Source organism: Salvelinus sp. IW2-2015, linkage group LG25 (genome assembly GCF_002910315.2).
Source record: "Salvelinus sp. IW2-2015 linkage group LG25, ASM291031v2, whole genome shotgun sequence".
Classification (NCBI taxonomy): Eukaryota; Metazoa; Chordata; class Actinopteri; order Salmoniformes; family Salmonidae; genus Salvelinus; species Salvelinus sp. IW2-2015.
This window is the reverse complement of record NC_036865.1, coordinates 17,145,553-17,167,093: the sequence shown is the minus strand read 5'-3', so window position 1 is coordinate 17,167,093 and position 21,541 is coordinate 17,145,553. Positions and strand designations below refer to the sequence as shown.

Sequence of the window (21,541 nt, the reverse complement as noted above, 5' to 3'; positions counted from 1 at the left end):
AGGTGCGCCAACTACTGCATCTAATATACAGACTACTGCTAGACATACCCTTTAATTCACACACACACACACACACACACACACACACACACACACACACACACACACACACACACACACACACACACACAACACACACACACACACACACACACACACACACACACACACACCACACACACACACACACACACAACACACACACACACACACACCACACACACACACACACACACACACACACACACAACACACAGGGTTGCAGATTGCATTGTACTCATTTTTTGTGCATCATACATTCTTATTCATTTGTTTACAACTATTCTTTTTTTTATTGGCACGGTTTATAATAAATTATATGTATGGTGTATATATATATATATAGTCGTGGCCAAAAGTTTTGAGATGCTGCCTCAGTGTGATGATGGCAATTTGCATATACTCAGAATGTTATGAAGAGTGATTAGATGAATTGCAATAATTGCAAAGTCCCTCTTTGCCATGCAAATGAACTGAATCCCCCAAAAACATTTCCACTGCATTTCAGCCCTGCCACAAAAGGAACAGCTGACATCCGTCAGTGATTTTTCTAGTTAACACAGGTGTGAGTGTTGACAAGGACAAGGCTGGGGAAGCTTCAAAATGGGGGGTGCTTGGAATCATTGTTCTTCCTCTGTCAACATGGTTACCTGCAAGGAAACACGTGCCGTCATCATTGCTTTGCACAAAAAGGGCTTCACAGGCAAGGATATTGTGCCAGTAAGATTGCACGTAAATCAACCATTTATCAGATCATCAAGAACTTCAAGGAGAGTGGTTCAATTGTTGTGAGAAGGCTTCAGGGCGCCCAAGAAAGTCCAGCAAGCGCCAGGACCGTCTACTAACGTTGATTCAGCTGCGGGATCGGGGCACCACCAGTACAAAGCTTGCTCAGGAATAGCAGCAGGCAGGTGTGAGTCCATCTGCACGCACAGTGAGGCGAAGACTTTGAGGATGGCCTGGTGTCAAGAAGGGCAGCACAAAAAGCCACTACTCTCCAAGAAAAACATCAGGGACAGACTGATATTCTGCAAAAGGTACAGGGATTGGACTGCTGAGGACTGAGGTAAAGTCATTTTCTCTGATGAATCCCCTTTCCGATTGTTTGGGGCATCTGGAAAAAAGCTTGTCCGGAGAAGACAAGGTGAGCGCTACCATCAGTCCTCTGTCATGCCAACAGTAAAGCATCCTGAGACCATTCATGTGTGGGGTTGCTTCTCAGCCAAGGGAGTGGGCTCACTCACAATTGTGCCAAAGAACACAGCCATGAATAAAGAATGGTACCAACACATCCTCCGAGAGCAACTTCTCCCAACCATCCAGGAACAGTTTGGTGACGAACAATGCCTTTTCCAGCATGACGGAGCACCTTGCCATGAGACAAAAGTGAAAACTAAGTGGCTCGGGGAACAAAACATTGATATTTTGGGTCCAAGGCCAGGAAACTCCCCAGACCTTAATCCCATTGAGAACTTGTGGTCAATCATCAAGAGGTGGGTGTACAAATAAAACCCCACAAATTCTGACAAACTCTAAGCATTGATATTGCAAGAATGGACTGCCATCAGTCAGGATGTGGCCCAGAAGTTAATTGACAGCATGCCAGGGCGGATTGCAGAGGTCTTGAAAAAGAAGGGTCAACAGTGCACAAATTGACTCTTTGCATCAACTTCATTTAATTGTTAATAAAAGCCTTTGACACTTATGAAGTGCTTGTAATTATACTTCAGTATTCCATAGTAACATCTGACAAAATATCTAAAGACACTGAAGTAGCAAACTTCGTGGATATTAATATTTGTGTCATTCTCAAGACTTTTGGCCATGACTGTATATATATACAGTTGAAGTCGGAAGTGTACATACACCTTAGCCAAATACATTTAAACTCAGTTTGACATTTAATCCTAGTAAAAATCCCTGTCTTGGGTCAGTTAGGATCACCACCTTATTTTAAGAATGTGAAATGTCAGAATAATAGTTGAGAGAATTATTTATTTCAGCTTTTATTTCTTTCATCACATTCCCAGTGGGTCAGAAGTTTACATACACTAAATTAGAATTTGGTAGCATTGCCTTTAAATTGTTTAACTTGGGTCAAACATTTTGGTAGCCTTCAAACAAGCTTCCAACAATAAGTTGGGTGAATTTTGACCCATTCCTCTTGACAGAGCTGGTGTTACTGAGTCAGGTTTGTAGTCCTCCTTGTTCACACACACTCTTTTAGTTCTGCCTACACATTTTCTATAGGATTGAGGTCAGGGCTTTGTGATGGCCACTTCAATACCTTGACTTTGTTGTCCTTAAGCCATTTTGCCACAACTTTGGAAGTATGCTTGGGGTCATTGTTCATTTGGAAGACCCACTTGCGACCAAGCTTTAACTTTCTGACTGATGTCTTGAGATGTTGCTTCAATATATCCACATACTTTTCTTTCCTCATGATGCAATCTATTTTGAGAAGTGCACCAGTCCCTCCTGCAGCAAAGCACCCCCACAACATGATGCTGCCAACCCCGTGCTTCACGGTTGGGATGTTGTTCTTCGGGTTGCAAGCCTCCCCCTTTTTCCTCCAAACATAACGATGGTCATTATGGCCAAACTGTCCTGTTTTTTTCCCATCAGACCAGAGGACATTTCTCCAAAAAGTATGATCTTTGTCCCCATGTGCAGTTGCAAACCATAGTCTGGCTTTTTTTATGGCGGTTTTGGAGCAGTGGCTTCGTCCTTGCTGAGCGGCCTTTCAGGTTATGTCGATATAGAACTCGTTTTACTGTGGATATAGATACTTTTGTACCTGTTTCCTCCAGCATCTTCACAAGGTCCTTTGCTGTTGTTCTGGGATTGATTTGCACTTTTCGCACCAAAGTACGTTCATCTCTAGGAGACAGAACGCATCTCCTTCCTGAGCAGTATGACGGCTGCGTGGCCCCATGGTGTTTATACTTGCGTACTATTGTTTGTACAGATGAATGTGGTACCTTCAGGGATTTGGAAATTGCTCCCAAGGATTAACCAAACTTGTGGAGGTCTGGTTTTTTTTCATGTATTTTTATTTTTGAGGCACTGAGTTTGAAGGTATGCCTTGAAATACATCCACAATACATCTCACCTCGTGGGGCTTTTTGATCTAAACTCCACTCGCCGTGTTTGGAGGAAGAAGAAGGATGAGTACAACCCCAAGAACACCATCCCAAACGTGAAGCATGGAGGTGGAAATATCATTCTTTGGGGATGCTTTTCTGCAAAGGGGACAGGACGACTGCACCGTATTGAGGGGAGGATGGATGGGGCCATGTATCGCAAGATCTTGGCCAACAACCTCCTTCCCTCAGTAAGAGCATTGAAGATGGGTCGTAGCTGGGTCTTCCAGCATGATAACGACCCGAAACACACAGCCAGGGCAACTAAGGAGTGGCTCCGTAAGAAACATCTCAAGGTCCTGGAGTGGCCAGTCTCCAGACCTGAACCCAATAGAAAATCTTTGGAGGGAGCTGAAAGTCCGTATTGCCCAGCAACAGCCCCGATACCTGAAGGATCTGGAGAAGGTCTGTATGGAGGAGTGGGCCAAAATCCCTGCTGCAGTGTGTGCCAAACCTGGTCAAGAACTACAGGAAACGTATGATCTCTGTAATTGCAAACAAAGGTTTCTGTACCAAATATTAAGTTCTGCTTTTCTGATGTATCAAATACTTATGTCATGCAATAAAATGCAAATTAATTACTTAAAACATACAATGTGATGAAGTGTACCTATGATAAAAATTACAAACCTCTACATGCTTTGTAAGTAGGAAAACCTGCAGTGTATCAAATACTTGTTCTCCCCACTGTATATATATATATTATTATTCAGTTTTTTTTCAATGTACTTTACTCAAACCAGTGAATATCACTTATTATAAATGAGATCATTAACTATCAGCTCTTGAAATATTCAGGGCCTATACTCTTCACATTTTGGTTTAATACAACAAATCCAGAATTGATTAAAAACATCAAGGGACAGGACATCATAATCCTACTGGAAACATGGTGTCTGTGGAGACATAGATACTCAGTGTCCTTCAGGCTATAGAGAAAGTTTACTTCCATCAATCAAACATAAAATGTTAAACGGGGCTGGGACTCAGGTGGAATCATCATTTGGCATAAGCAGGACTTAGCACTGAATGAAATGAAAAAAGGTACTTATCACATTTGGCAAAACTTAACAAAGGTTCAATCTATTGTGACAATGATGTGTACATATGTGCAGCTTATGCTCCTCCTTCAGATTCATCATATTAGGATGATCAGTTTTTTGACAATCTCCATACAGAAATCATTACATTTCAGGCAGAGGGTAAAGTGCTTCTTTGTGGAGAATTCAATGCAAGAACAGGTTCTGAGCCTGACTACACTGATGCGGGTGGTAACCACCACATATTTGGACACCCCTCCTTGTATAGTAGACCTATTATATAATATAGATAACAAGGTACCTGACCAAATACTGAACAAAAATGGGAAGGAGTTAGTGCATCTCTGTCGAGCCTTAGGCCTGTACATGCTTAATAATAGAACCAGAGGGGACTCTTTATGTCAGTTTACTTACTGCTCAGCTCTTGGGACAAGTGTAGTCAATTATGCCATCACTGACATTGACCCCTCCTCCATTAGTGCATTCACTGTCAGCCCACAGACACCATTGTCAGAACAACGTGTTTCTGAAGAAATTAACCGGCAATATTCATTAAAAAAAACAGCCCAATAAACTCTACAACATAAACCAATCGTACAGATGGGGTCAAAACAGTGCAGAGAGATTCATTGAAACATTGAACTCAAATTAAATTATGAACTCTATGCAGTTCTTCAATAACTCACAATACCAAAACAATAAAGAAGGTGTCAATTTGGCTACTCAAAACATCAATTGCATATTCCAAAAAGCAGCACCGAAAGCAGATTTGAGAAAACCAAAGAAATGCAACATCAAAAACAAAAAACGAAATGTTTCTGAAAAATGGTTTGATAACGAATGTAAAACAATTAGGTATTTTCTAAGGCAAAAGTCAAATGAAAAACATAAGCAGCAAAACAACCCAGAGCTACGATATGAATACTTTGAAACTCTGAAACAGTATAAACATACACTGAAAACACAAGAAATTGAATTATACCAACAAGACACTTGATGAAATTGAAAACGCAATTGACCAAAATCAGTTCTGGGACATGTGGAACAATTTAAGCATGACAAAGCCACAAGAATTAGCCATACAAGATGAAGGAATTTGGAAAACTTATTTTGATAATCTATACAAAAACATCCCAAAAAAATACTTACACCAGAACCAATTAGAAATTAAAGAAAAATGTAACATCCTTGAATCAGTCATTAAAAACAAACATAATCCATTAGATTACCCAATAACCCAACAAGAACTAAATGAAAAGCTCAAATCTATTAAATCAAAGGCTTGTGGTCTAGATAACATCAGAAATGAAATGCTGAAAAACAGCACGCCTGAGTTGCAAAATGCTGTGCTTAAATTGTTCAACATGGTTTTAACTTCTGGCTGCTTCCCTGATGTCTGGAACCAGGGGCTCATCTCCCCTATCCACAAAAATGGAGACAAATCAGACCCCAATAATTACAGGGGAATTTGCGTAAACAGCAACTCGGGAAAGGTTTTCTGTAGCATTTTGAATTCAAGAATTCAAACCTTTCTTCAATATTTTTTTTTATAAGTAAATGTCAAATTGGCTTTCTCCCCAACCATCGCACACTGACCATATATACACCTTACACACACTAATTAGAGAGAGAGAGATACTGAGAGAGAGAGAGCGGGAGAGCGAGAGACAGACAGACAGAGAGAAACAGAGAGAGAGTACAACAGAGAGAGAGAGAAAGAGAGCGAGAGAGAGAGAAAGACAGACTGACTGACAAAAAGAGAGAGATAGACAGAAACAGAGAGAGAGAGACAGAGAGAGAGAAACAGAGAGAGAGAGAGAAACAGAGAGAAGAGAAGACGACAGATGAGAGAGAGAGATAGAGAGAGACTGAGAGAGAGATACTGAGAGAGAGAGAGATACTGAGGAGCGAGAGAGTGAGACAGACAGACACAGAGAGAGTACAACAGAGAGAGAGAGAGATACTGAGAGAGAAGAGAGGAGAGAGAGAGAGAGAGAGATACTGAGAGAGAGATACTGAGAGAGAGAGATATTGAAAGAAAGAGAGATACTGAGAGAGATCAAGTGAGAGAGAGATACTGAGAGAGCGTGAGAGAGAGAAACAGAGAGAGATACTGAGAGAGAAACAGAGAGAGAGCGAGAGAGAGATACTGAGAGAGAGAAAGAAGAGCAAGATATGAGAAAGAGAGACTGAGATATACTGAGAGAGAGAGATACTGAGAAAGAGAGAAAGAGAGAGAGAGAGAGAGAGAGAGAAAGAGAGCGAGAGAAAGAGACTGACAAAAAGAGAGAGAGAGAGATCATTAACAGCAGACTCGTGCATTTCCTCAGTGAAAACAATGTACTGAGCAAATGTCAAATTGGCTTTTTACCAAATTACTATGTGACAGACCACATATTCACCCTGCACACTCTAATTGACAAACAAATAAACCAAAACAAAGGCAATGTCTTCTCATGCTTTGTTGATATCCAAAAAGCTTTCGACTCAATTTGGCTTGCTATACAAATCAATGGAAAGTGGTGTTGGGGGAAAAACATACGACATTATAAAAGCTATGTACACAAACAACAAGTGTGCAGTTAAAATTGGCAAAAAACACATATTTCTTTCCACAGAGCTGGGGGGTGAGACAGGGATGCAGCTTAAGCCCCACCGTCTTCAACATATATATATCAACGAATTGGCGAGGGCACTAGAACAGTTTGTAGCACCCGGCCTCACCCTACTATAATCTCAAGTCAAATGTCTACTGCTTGCTGATGATCTGGTGCTTCTGTCCCCAACCAAGGAGGGCCTAGAGCAGCACCTAGAACTTCTGCACAGACCTGGGCCCTGACAGTAAATCTCAGTAAGACAAAATTAATGATGTTCCAAAAAAGGTCCAATTGCCAGGACCACGAATACAAATTCCATCTAGACACCGTTAACCTAGAGCACAAAAATAATGATACATACCTCGGCCTAAACATCAGCGCCACAGGTAACTTTCACAAAGCTGTGAACAATCTGAGAGACAAGGCAGGAAGGGCCTTCTATGCCATCAAAAGGAACATAAAATTCGACATACCAATTAGGATCTGGCAAAAAAGACTTGAATCAGTTATAGAACCCATTCCCCTTTATGGTTGTGAGGTCTGGGGTCTGCTCACCAACCAATAATTCACAAAATTGGACAAACACCAAATTGAGACGCAGCATGCAGAATTCTGCAAAAATATCCTCTGTGTACAACGTAAAACCCCAAATAATGCATGCAGAGCAGAATTAGGCTGATTCCCAAACCATCACATACAGAGAAATGAACCCGGAGAAGAGCCCTCCAAGCAAGCTGGTCCTGGGGCTCTGTTCACAAACACAAACAGACCCCACAGAGCCCCAGGACAGCAGCACAATTAGACCCAACCAAATCATGAGAAAACAAAAAGATAATTACTTGACACATTGGAAAGAATTCACAAAAAACAGAGTAAACTAGAATGCTATTTGGCCCTAAAGACAGTGACAGAATACAGAATTCCTGACCACCGTGACCGACCCAAAATGAAGGAAATCTTTGACTATGTACAGACTCTTTGACTATGTACAGCATAGCCTTGCTTTTGAGAAAGGCCGCCGTAAGCAGACTTGGCTTTCAAGAGAAGACAGGCTATGTGCACACTGCCAACAATAAAATTTGATTTGATTTGATAGGTGGAAACTGAGCTGCAATTCTTAACCTCCTGCAAAATGTATGACCATATTAGAGACACATATTTCCCTCAGATTACACAGAAAGAGGGATACTTAGTCAGTTGTACAACTGAATGCCTTCAAATGAAATGTGTGCAGTGAGCTGCCTTAATCGACATCTACGTCTTCGGCGCCTGGGGAACAGTGGGTTAACTGCCTTGCTCAGGGGTAGAACGACAGCTCGGGGATTCAATCCAGCAACCTTTCAGTTACTGGTCCAACGCTCTAACCACTAGGCTACCTGCCTCCCCACAAAGAATTCAAAAACAAATCCTGATAAACCCCAATATCTTTTGGGTGAAATACCACAGTGTGCAATCACAGCAACACGATTTGTGACCTGTTCTCACAAGAAAAGGGCAACCAGTGAAGAACAAACACCATTGTAGATACAACCTATATTTATGTTTATTTATTTTCCCTTTTGTACTTCAACTATTTGCACATCATTACAACACTGTATATAGACATAATATAACAATTGAAATGTCTTTATTATTTTGGAACTTTTGGGAGTGTAATGTTTACTGTATATTTTTTATTGTTTATTTCACTTTTGTTTATTATCTATTTCACTTGCTTTTGGCAATGTAAACATGTGTTTCCCATGCCAATAAAGCCCCTTAAATGTAAATTGAATTGACAGAGAGAGAAACAGAGAGAGAGAAAGACAGAGAGAAGAGAAAAGAGCTGAGAGAGTAATAATGATGAGTGAGATGCATAAATATCCCCTCCAAAAATGCTAACCTTCCCTGTTACTGTAATGGTTAGAGGTTAACATGTCTTGGAGGTATGTATGATATTTTTAACGTCTGTAACTTTCTCACTCGTCATTATTCACGATTCATTCAAGACTATCTGGAAACACATTCTATTCTTATTTACAATAAAAGTGACTCTAAAATGGCACAATACATTATTTATCATTAGGCACAAAATAATCTGAAACACAACCAAAACAAACAGCAAATGCATCCAACAAGTTTGTAGAGTCACAATCTTGATGTTTTCATCGTTTGCTTTAAATATGGGACCAAATACTTAACTTTTCACTACTTTAATACACATATAAATCCCAATACATTTGGTCCCCTAAAATTGGGGGACTATGTACAAAAAGTGCTGTAATTTCTAAACGGTTTACCAGATATGGATGAAAACACACTAAAATTAAAGCTGACAGTCTGCACTTTTAACCTCATAGTCAATTCAATTTCAAAGTGCTGGAGTACAGAGGCAAAACAACAAACAAATGTCACTGTCTCAATACTTTTGGAGCTCACTGTAGATAGTATATAAACCAACAGTGTACCTTCCAGGGAACATTATTGTTTTATAAATCTAATTTGCAATGCAAGGGATTGCCTGTCATGTGCCTACCTCTGTAACATCAATGAGTCTTTGAATGAGGAACCATCCATTGAAGTCAATAGTGCTGGACCCATTCTGTTAACACTAACAAAACATAATCAAATTGATTCTGTAGCATGCATCGTTTAACTACCTGAACGTCTAGCAGCATAGACTTACTTTAATGCCATCTCATCACTCTGAAAGTACAGTACTACAGTACAAAGGAAGGCCCCATTCATAAGACACAAGCCTCTTTTGAACGAGCCAGATATGGTTTTAGGGCTAACGCTACATCAAAGGAAATGCTTTACACTTCCCCTTATTAAAACTGTACTGTATCACTATGCACACAATAAAAGACCAAGTCGTTGAAACAATTCCTATTAGAAGTCATGTTCTCACACTAATAAAACCTATAGCTAGTGCTAACTCTCTCCTCTGTGATATTTATGATGAATGTGGCATAGCATGATATTGGATGCTAAAGGCAACCTGAAAAGAAACCTCTTACATAGCACAACCCAATAAGCCTTTCTTTATGGCTTACATACTGCCCTGAGGGACGTCAATGTAGCTAGTTGCCAAAACCAAAATAGTGAATTGTCCTCATACATGATACAGTGCTGCTTCACGTATGTCCTTCAAGCCAATCACAATATGGACGATTTATGTGTTGTTATGACATCACCAGGACACCAAACAAAGCTGAAACAGCCTGGCGTTAGAAACATGCCAGAGGAGAAAAACTACAAGCATCAGTAGACATCCTTCTCATCTGCGGGGTGGTATGGAGGTTAGATGGGGAATAATTTATATAAACATCCCCTCACCACCAGTCCCACACCCAGTCCTTCTCCGGCCCTCCTTGACCTGTATGTAATGGGAGGACTGTTTTGCTGTGCTAAGTGGGACCAGTTGTCCTCTTGAGAAGCGCTCGTCATGCTGTCCAAAGCCCCTGGTGAAGTCATCTTTCTGTAGGGACCTCACTGTAGGTGTGTGTGTGTGCCTGGAGGCCATTGAAATGATTATCCCCGATTCCTCCTTCCATCGCCAGCTCCCTCCCTCCTTACCTTGCCAAGTGATAACACTCTACAGGCATGCAGTAATGAAGCTGGAGCTAACTGGAAAAGGGGATGTTAATCATGACTGTTGGGCCCCACACCCCCATTTCAAACAGCCAAGCCGATTAAGTGGAAGATTGGGTAAACATTGGGCTGGTGGATCATGGTGAAATAATGGTAATTTGAAACCCCCAATCTTCACCACTTAAGCATGTTCTGTTAAGGGAGGGCCCTGAAGTGTGTGTGTCTGCATGTGCATGTGTGTGTGCATATGTGTGTGTACAGTATGTAAATTTTTTGTGATATTTGCAGACAAAAATGTTTGATTCTGCTGCTGCAATTCTGACATTTTGCATGGCAATATACAATGATTTGCTGGACAGTTTTACACAGAAAAAGTGAAAGCCCTCACGTAATATGCGGGGAATTGTTGTTTTTGCCAAAAAAACACCGCGATCGCAGAATCCTGGAGGGAGTGGTATGTGTGAGTTAAGGGGGGGTCCATGCCCTCCCATCCCTCAGGAGCTGCAGAGGAAGCATCGGCTTAGGAGCCACTTTTTACCTTGGATTCTGGCTCCAAGCTCTGGGGATCCCAGAATGGGGACCTGGCGATTCTGGCTTACAGTAACTGATCACACATGCAGGAACACCTAACAGGCAGCTGCGGAGAAGCATTTTCCAACTATCACCTCAGTAAACCCAGCACAGGGGTTTTAGTGAAGACATTTGATACATCTGAAAACACACATGGATGTTCAGATCCACTCAAAAGGCCCTCAAAATCTACATTTTTGCAGGCATGTGTGCAGTATGCTCACACACACAAACACATCAACAGGTTTAAGGCAAAGCACATTTCAGAGTAGCACTATTTCTCAGCACTCACCTTTCAAGAAGTATTTCAATTATTATAATATATTCTCAGTACCTCAGAACAAGCTCTGCTCACCATCAAAAGCATTCTAAAGGTCAATCCATAAAACTGACCAGGGGAAAACTTGTCATACTGGCTGTATTTTTGCCTGCTTGAACGGCGAATAGCTCAGATACACAAACACATAAAATGACCCTTGGGACCGATAGAACATCGCTCAGAGACGCAGAAAAATGATACAACTTTCCTTTAAGTGAGTGATGGTGACCACTCCAATAGTGGCATGAAGAACGCTGCTGCTAAAAAAAAGTCCTCAAAGCTGCAACTGTCCCAATGATCACACACACACACACACACACACACACACACACACACACACACCCACAACACACACACACACACACACACACACACACAACCACACACACACACACACACACACACACACACACACACACACACACACACACACACACACACACACACACACACACACACGTCTGTCAGAATCACTCTGCACAATGAAGTCCTCTACCCTCTCCATCATTCCTTTCTTACCTCTCAGGTGGCATTTAGGCTCACCTAGCATTGCCCACGATTGGAGCCCCCTAGCATGGACCTCCTTTCATCCAGCCCTAACAATGGCATCCAATTGAGAAGCCTGGCATCTGGCAGGCACCGTTCTCTGTGAGTGTGCCCATGGGGTTCTCACACTGCTCTGTCCGAGTGCTCTTTGTCTGCCCAGTGTGGTGATCTGTTCTGCTGCTGTGTCCAGTGTCCACTACAAAAAAAACTCAGGTTTGGGAATAACTGGCTAATACGAAGCTTTCCTCTCTCTGTATGTTAGCAATGTACTGCAGAACTATGGCAACTAGGGGTTTTGTTACTCTTTCTAAGTGAGTTTTTTATACTGAAGAAAATGTCAATGATTTTAATGAGTTACAGTTCATATGAGGAAATATGTCAATTGAAATGAATGAATTAGGCCTAATCAATGGAATTCACAGGACTGGGCAGGAGCGCAGCCATGGGTGGGCCTGGGAGGGTATAGCCCACCACTGGGGAGCCAGGTCCAGCCAATCAGAATGAGTTTTTCCCCACAAAAGGCTTTATTACAGACAGGAATACTACTCTGTTTCATCAGCTGTCCGGGTGGCTGGTCTCAGACAATCCCGCAGGTGAAGAAACCAGATGTGGAGGTCCTGTTGTTACACGTGGTCTGCTGTTGGGAGGCCGGTTGGACGTACTGCCAAATTCCCTAAAACAACGTTGGATGTGGCTTACGGTAGAGAAATTAGCATTAAATTCTTCTGGCAACAGCTCTGATGGACATTCCTGCAGTAGGCATCCAATTGCATGCACCCTCAAAACTTGAGACATCTTGTCATTGTGTTGTTGACAAAACTGCACATTTTAGAGTGGCCTTTTATTGTCCCCAGCACAAGGTGCATCTGTGTAATGATCATGCTGTTTAATCAGCTTCTTGATATGCCACACCTGTCAGGTGGATAGATCATCTTGGCAAAGGAGAAATGCACACTAACAGGGATGTAAACGAATGTGTGCACAAAATTGGAGAGAAATAAGCTTTTTGTGCGTATGTAAGATTTCTGGAATCTTTAATTTCAGCTCCTGAAACATGGGACCAACACTTTACAGTACATGTTGTGTTTATATTTTTGTTCATTATATAATTATAGTGAATTAGGTTTCGAGGAACTGTTTGCTGACTGACAGTTATGTAGTCTTTTTTCCCTCCAACTGAAACATTGACGATAAATCGTGTGTGAAAAAAAAAAAAACGTTTGTTTTTGCCAGAAATGCCTTCTGGAACATGTCAACTACCATGTGCCTTAATAACAAACTCGAAAATACTAATACAATTGTTAAATCACGAGCATATTTGGTTTAGCCACGGACAAATACAGGAACCTTCCCGCTAGCCATAATTGTCTGAGATAATGGATGGGCTGGACATGTCAAGAGATGAGTACGGATTGGTCTGCCATGTACCAGGCTTCTGTCTACAGTATAACATGAGCTGCTCAGTATGTGTGGATATTCTTTTCTACCGTTGCTTTTTTTAAAGATATCATGAATAACTGAAAAGGTGTTGCTAGTGCTCTCAACATTGCTGCCCTGAAGTTAATAGCACTATCGACAAAGATCAGTGGGAAAAAGTTGTGATGGACAACTTTCTGGAGTACGATTGTGCCATGCTGACTCTCTCTGACTCTGAAAACAAATCAGATGATGAGGAAATTCCTGATTTATGTAAAGACATTTTCATTGAACCAGACATTGTAGAGTCTTCTGATAAAAGTGATGGGGAAGAAACAGCGATCAAGTGTTGATGTCACGGAAGAAGTTGACTGAGTTTTGAAATCATTGGAATGCCCAGTAGAAGCAGAGAGATGATTTCCAAATGCGGAGAGAGCCGAAAAGAGAACACAGAAGGCTATTGTATAAAACGGCTGTCTCCGGATTACATCTTCAAACTAAGGGCAACTATGGCATCCATGACAGAGAGGGAGAAGCGTTCATCCATGTATATGGATAAGAGTCTAGCTACATTTTCAGATATTATATGTTTCTAATTTTCTCCGAAAGTCATTTTCATTGCAAGTTAAAGCATACTGTTAGCTAGCTAGCTTGTGTTAGCTGGCTGGTTCACTAGCTAACGTTACGTGTATGATCTGTGTAGTAATATTATCCGTATCTCAGAAATCCATATGAATTGCTAGTTATAGCCTAATGTTAGCTAGCTAGCTAACATTGAACTTAGTTCGTTTTAGTTGCATGGTGCATGATAGTATGAGTTGGGATTAGGGTTAATTGTTTAGCTAGCTAGCTACATGTCTAAACAAAATACAACACTATGCAAGTAACCATTTCACTGTACCATTTAAACCTTCTGTATCCTGTGCATGTGACAAATATAGTGTGTGTTTACCAGAGACGTTAATGTGAAGAACAACATGACCTGCACCAAAGTCAGATTAGGATAATGCCAAGGACTAGACGAAGTGTATTTTTACTACTACATTTTTCTACTACTTTCACCACTTTAAGTCTTGAAATATTTGGTTGTTACCTTCACTACCTTACTCATTCTGTTAAGCACATCAAATCAAATGTATTGGTCACATACACGTGTTTAGCAGATGTTATTGAAGGTGTAGCGAAATGCTTGTGCTTCTAGCTCCGACAGTGCAGTAATATCTAACGTGTAATATCTAACAGTTTCACAACATATACCAAAAATACACGTAAATCTAAGTAAGGAATAGATTAAGAATATACATATATGTCAGAGCGGCATTGGACTAAGATACAGTGGTATAGTATAGAATACAGTATATACATATGAGATGGGTGATGCAATATTTACAAACAATTAAAGTGACTAAGGTACCGTAGTATGGTATAGAGTACAGTTTATACATATGAGATGAGTAATGCAAGATACGGAGACATTATTAAAGTGGGTAGTGTTTCATTTCATTAAAGTTGCCACTGATTCCTAATCTATGTCTATAGGCAGCAGCCTCTGACGTGCTGGAGATGGCTGTTTAACAGTCAGTGGTGTAGTATAGAATACAATACAGTAAATACATATGAAATGGGTGATGCAATATGTACACACAATTTAAAAGTGACTAAGATACCGTAGAAGTGTGGCGTGCAGTTTATACATATGAAATGAGTAATGCTAGATACGGAACATTATTAAAATGGCTATTGATCCATTTCTAAAAGCGGCCAGTGATTCCTAATCTATGTCTATAGGCACCCGCCTCTGATGTGCTAGTGATGGCTGACGATGAGAGGGGTGGCTTCACATGTGAATCCTTAAAGAGATGGGTGGGGCTAAGACTTAAGAGGGTGTGGATGATGCTGAATGGGTGTAGACAAAGAAGAGCTCTCCAGTAGGTACCAAAACATTCACGGTGTTACAAATTTATCAACTTTAAAGCAGATTTCCCCCCCCATTGTTCCTCAACTGCAGTGTATGATATACCATTTTCAAGCTGAGTCTCTACTTTTATCCCACGTAAAAAACTGAATTTCAAATGTTGCTACATAGAATCCAGGTGGTGGGTCATATTTGTGAGTGTATTTTCTGTGTATTTCATGTGTGCATGCATCTGTGTGTTGGGATGCACGTCAGGTTGTGTGTTTGTCTGTTTGTTCCCAGGGTGGTGCAGCAGCAGCGTTTGGCAAGCAGCAGATAGCTAAATCACAAAGACAACTTTAATGGCCAATGACGGCTAACAGAGAGAGACACTGATGACTATGTCTCACAGTCCCAAGACGGCAACAACTAATGCCAACATGCCCCCATAATGTCAAAGACAGCCAATGAGCTGGGGCCTGAACCCAGGAAGACTATTCCCTCAATGGGTTTTCCAGAGGGAGGAGTGGCAACGGGGGCAGCCGTCAGCCATACATCAGCATTCCATAGCATTCTGAGGGGTGACATGAGTTACATCCAAGGAAATGGTGTTGAGAGCTACACTCCTCAAGGAAAGTGTGTGTGTCTCAGACTGTGCTTCTGTGTGTCCTTTGTTGTCCGGTCAGAGTAAAATCTTCAATTTCCCGGCCCCTTCTCCACTATTTTTGGACACAACCAAAGTCTGACTGAATAGATAATATCCTCAAATCTAATCATGGTAATTTGGCTCCCTCTAATTGTTTATTGAACTCTGGATAAATCACAAACCTAAAAGTACACAACCTTGTTTAAATCTATGTAGGCTAATTGGAATAAACAAGATTAAGAGTTTATCGGTCTGAAATGAAAAAGCCATTCACTAAGAGGCTCTTATCAAAGCAGACCGACCTCCCACTCATCTTCACGTTGTTTGACAACCCTGTAGTAACACAGTAATTAGGATAATATCGCTCCTCTAGCTATGATTATGGTTAAGCAACTCAATTTATATTTTCTCTGGGTTGACAGTCCAGCTTTTCTGGGAGGTCTTGGAGACTCCCCCTCATTTGACAATCACCACTGAACACAGTAGGATCTGTAACGGTCGTTCTCCTCCTCTTCAGATGAAGAGGAGGAGTAGGGATTGGACCAAAGCGCAGCGTTGAAGGTAGACATAATTTATTAAATGAAAATGACGAAACACGAATAACACTAGAGAAATACAAAACAAATAAACGATGTAGACAGACCTGGACTTGAGAACTTACATATAACGAAGAACGCACGAACAGGTATAGACTACAAACAAACGATACAGTCCCGTGTGGTACGAACATACAGACACAGGAGACAACCACCCACAAACAAACAGTGAGAACACCCTACCTTAATATGGTTCTCAATCAGAGGAAACGTCAAACACCTGCCTCTAATTGAGAACCATATCAGGCAACACATTAACCCCAACATAGAAACACAAAACATAGACTACCCACCCAGCTCACGTCCTGACCAACTAAACAAAGTTAAACAAAGGAAAAATAAGGTCAGGAACGTGACAGGATCCTACAGCCTCTATGGGAAAGAATGATATTCATTGTGATATGAACCCACAATGGCATTGAGTCTGAACTATCCTTTCAGTTATCTCTAAATTGCAGGTAAGAAGGTGAACATTGTCAAACTATCACTATTGAGAAAGTTCTACAAGAACTTGACCGTTTAGCTCCCTGCTACATCCCCCAAACGGCTATACAAAGTATGATGTAGCCTAGACATTGAAAATGAGACATCGATATCTTATTATAAGAGTAGAGTACGTCCAATATTTCACGTTCGTTGATGATGAAGACATGCTAACTACCACTACGTGGAGGAGCTCAGGAGATATCCTGCAGACATCAAAGCATGGTTTTGCCCCATTTCCAATACACACTATTCTCAAACGATTTTGTACACCCCGTTCAGAGCCAAGCAGGTCCCAGAGGGTAATGTTTGTGTGTTTCTAAAATATATTCTGTTTTAGTGGCCTCTCAGAGCATAGCAGATGGAACGATAACACTGTCATTACCATTTGTCTCTGCTGTAATGTTGAGATGATGGAAAAACTATTTATATGGCATGAATAAACTAGGGTATATGTGGGGTTATTAAATATAGGCCTAACTTAACCCATCTAATAGCTACACTCACTAATGTTATAGTTCATGGAGGGACCATAGAAGTTGCTCAAACACAGTTTCATCCAGGTTACCAAATACCCACTACAAAACTATTTTTTATCCAGACTGTTTATTAACTTCTCACTCTCTCTCTACCACTGACTCTGAGACAGAAAGGCTCTACTCAGGTGGATTGGAGAGGGATGATAAGAGCTGTTCTGAGGCCAGTCCCTGTGGCTTAGTCCAGCTGACAGGCTGAGTGTTCACAGATGCCAGAGGCTCTCACTAGATCCTCTCTCTGATCAAAGGATGCATCTCACATACACTCTCACACTCCAGAGGTGGTTTGGTCACCTCAGCCAGCACAGCTCTAATCTCCTTAGTAGTATCTCTCTCTCTCACTCACTCACTCTCTCTCCACCCAGCACTGCTGTCACTTTCCTGCTATTGTCTCATCTCACTTTGCAGGAAACAATAGCCTCAGGATACACCTCCGTAACAAACCTCTCTCTCTTCCTCTCTCACACACACACACACCTGTCTCTTATACACATCTAGATGTGTATAAGAGACAGCACACACACACACACACACACACATGTGTACACACGCCCACACACACACACACACACACACACACACACACACACACACACACACACACACACACACACACACACACACACACACACTTAAATTTGTATTAGATTTGGCCAAACTGAGATGCAGAATTTTTTTTTGTAGCCTTGAGCTTTTTGCATTAATGGGTAACTTGGATATAAAAGCTGAATTAAGCTTGATACCTTTAACTCTACATACTTAGACGTTTACATTTTAATTGACAGAAATGTGATACAGTAGCCCATGTATCTCCACCTCCAATGTAAACTACTGCAAAATAAAACTGTCAGCATGGCTGATGGCTAATTCAAATAGAGACTTACCATCATGTAAATTCAGAAGTGTGTTGTCTGTATTGCCCGTTGCTGTTGACATGGACAAGACATGAAAAACAATTAGAAATGCAAAGTTCTTCCAACGGCAGTTAGTCATTTTGCCCGATTTAGGAAAGAAATGCGTTCAGGATGAATTATTGCACCGACACGACCATAATATACTGTCCACGAGTGATTGACAGATACGGGATGCAAGCAGTAGAGTGGGGTCAGCTCCGAAACAGAGGAAGAACAAGTATTGACTTCTTATAGCCGGACCACGAAAGAGGAGCTGTCAAAAACTTTTCATCCAAGCATGCTGAAATCCCTGCGTGCCGCACTCAAGGACTTGGCAGTAAGTAATGTCTCCAAGACATTGATAAGTGAGTTTGAAAAATTATAAGTAAGCGAGTCCGACAGAAAACAGAGAGAGATAGCCTACATAAGAAATCTGATTCACGAGACCAGCGTACTCTTTTACATCAGAGCCGCTACAATCTACAATGGCCATGTGCGCTTGCAAGGACTAGATCCGTTGGGTCCTAGCGCCGCGAGGGTGGCATGCAATCTTTGTAAAAAAGAGCATCCAATCATAGAGTTTCTAAACCCAGAGGCGCAACATTCCGATACTTCCGGGAACGCTTGCAAACAGTCCCAGCAGACCAGGGTTTGGTCTTTGAGAAGTCAGTGAGAGAAAAAAAATAATCTTTAGTTGTTAATTTTTCGAAATCTAAAGGCACAACCTAGATTCGAACCAATGTCTTAAGTAGTTGGCTGTCTTAAGTAGTATGACTCCAACCTGGTGAACGTGACAAACTGACACATTTTCATTTTTGTCAAAAACAAACAGGAGTGCCTTTGATTTGACAGCCTGCACGTGCACAGTTCGGACTGAAACGACAGTTAGACCCGATAACGTGTTTATGGACATGAACTTAGCTACCTAATGTTGCCATGACATCGCTTACAAGTGTGATTGGGGATTTCTATTGGAGAAGCAGTTTCTGCCTGTCTTCATACTGTACTGTCTTTGATCCAATGTACCCTGACGACTCACAGCGCAGGGAGAGCTGTGACCACACAGGTTTGGAAAGGAGGCTGTTTGTTAATGCAATATTATCTCAGAAATTGTGTGATGGTTTGATTGGTTCTCTCAAATGTTGTTTTTTTTCCTCGAGGGTTGAGGCCTCATTGTTTGGATTTTAAAATCTAACTGTTGTAATGAAAGAGGGCAACGCTCGGGGGTTGTGTGTGGCTGTGCGTGTCGGTGGTTTGAGTGAGCACAGCCCCCTTCGTTATCGACGCATTGTGTCGACAGCATCAAAGATCGATTCCAGACGGAAGTTCTGGAGTGATGGGCATTCCGTGTTTTTTCGGTGAGCCGGATCATTCGGTTCTGTTCACCTAATTGGCTCCAAAACGGCTCTTCGTTCAGAAGTGCAATTTTTGAAATGAAAAATCATGAAAAATACAACATTTGTAATGTAAAGCCTGAACAGTTGCCTACCATTGTCAGATTGTGAAAATTACAATTTTACCTGACTAAATTAAATCGCTTGCCAAATGAATGGCTCTTGCACAGATGCTATTCAGTTCCCGATGCTCACAAAAAAGAGCCATTCAAAAATCCCCTTTCGTTCACTAGTCAGGAGGACTTTGAGATTTAGGTGTTTGCCAGACTACATCCAATGGGCATCTACTGCCAAATCAAGGTTACCAAATTCGCAATTTATCTCCATCAACATAAATGTTTAAGGTATACACTTCTACCACATATAAAATGTAACTTGGATATGTGTAAACATTTACTGTAGGCCTATTTCAATATTGAGGTAATATTAGGCTCTACATATATGGTGTAATATTACATTTACAGCAATACAATATGCCTTGTAATCTCGGTGAATCCAGAACTAAATATCGCGTAATTTGGTCAGATGGCTGTCGACGAGAGATTATACCTCAAGAGATTTCCTGTCACATTAAGACAGTGGACAACATATAATTTCCTCATTGCATTTGACATGCTACCTGCTCCTGCACATGTTCCTCTGGTCTGTGACAGTAGCAGGTTGACGTTTATTGTCATAAATCTTGCCCAGGAGGCAGAATGGAGCAATTTTCGCTAAATAGGCCAGCTGAAAAGTCAAAATTGTCTATGTTGTAAAAATTCATGTAAAAATTTGCTTTTTGGTCTTGATTTAAGGTTAGGAGTGTGGTCAGCATTAAGGCTAGGTTTAGAATAATATTTTATGACTTTGTGGCTGTGCCAGCTAGTGACCACTCTGCAGTGCTGCCTCCAGTACAAGAGTCATCTCAATAAATGCCAACCTGCTCTGTGTACGGTATGCTGCAGGCCAAATGGACAGATGTCTCTTAGTAGGAAGTGTCAGTTCTAATGAGTCTCCATAGCTCAAGTGTCTGCAAATGAAGGAAATTATGTCCATCCAGGTCGAAATTACTATTCTTTGCTAAATTACTAAATACTAATTTGGTCCCCTTTGACTGAACACATTTTAATCTTATAAACATATAGGCCTATAGGTCCTCTCGAGTGGCGCAGTGGTCTGAGGCATCACAAAAGACCCGGGTTCGATCCCAGACCGGGAGACCCATGAGGGTTAGGGGAGTGTTTGGCCGGCCAGGATGTCGTTGTCCCATCACACTCTAGCGACTCCTTGTGGCGGGCCAGGTGCTGACTCCTGTCGTCAGTTGTACCGTGTTTCCTCCAACACATTGGTGCGGCTGGCTTCTGGGTTAAGCGGGCAGGTGTTAAGGAGTGCAGTTCGGTAGGTCATGTTTCGGAGGACACATGACTCAACGTTTGCCTCTCCCGAGCCCATTGGGGAGTTGCAGCGATGAGACAAGTACTAAGGCCAAAAACAAGGAAAATTCTAAGTGACCCCGAACTTTTGAACGGTAGTGTACATATGAGATGAGTAATGCAAGATATGTAAACATTATTAAGTGACTAAGATACCGTAGAATAGTATAGAATACAGTATATACATATGAGATGACTAATGCCAGATATGTAAACATTATTAAAGGGACTAGTGTTCCATTCCTTAAAGTGGCCAGTGATTTCTAGTCTATGCCTATAGGCAGCAGCCTCTAATGTGCTAGTGATGGCTGTTTAACAGTCTGATAGCCTTGAGATAGAAGCTATTTTTCAGTCTCTTGGTCCCAGCTTTAATGCAACTGTACTGGCCTCGTCTTCTGGATGATAGCGGGGTGTACAGGCAGTGGCTCAGGTGGTCGAGGCCTT

The 21,541-nt window shown here is 41.5% G+C and overlaps 1 protein-coding gene across 1 annotated transcript in view; it reads right to left on the bottom strand.

Annotated features, from left to right (window-relative positions):
• LOC111952061 (disintegrin and metalloproteinase domain-containing protein 12) overlaps positions 1-18,762 on the bottom strand; it is a 144,005-nt gene extending 125,243 nt beyond the window's left edge. Inside the window, 1 exon segment of the mRNA XM_023970514.2 lies at positions 18,283-18,762. Coding sequence (XP_023826282.1) covers positions 18,283-18,391 — 109 coding nt within the window. The 5' untranslated portion in view covers positions 18,392-18,762.
• Positions 18,763-21,541: the final 2,779 nt, after the last annotated feature.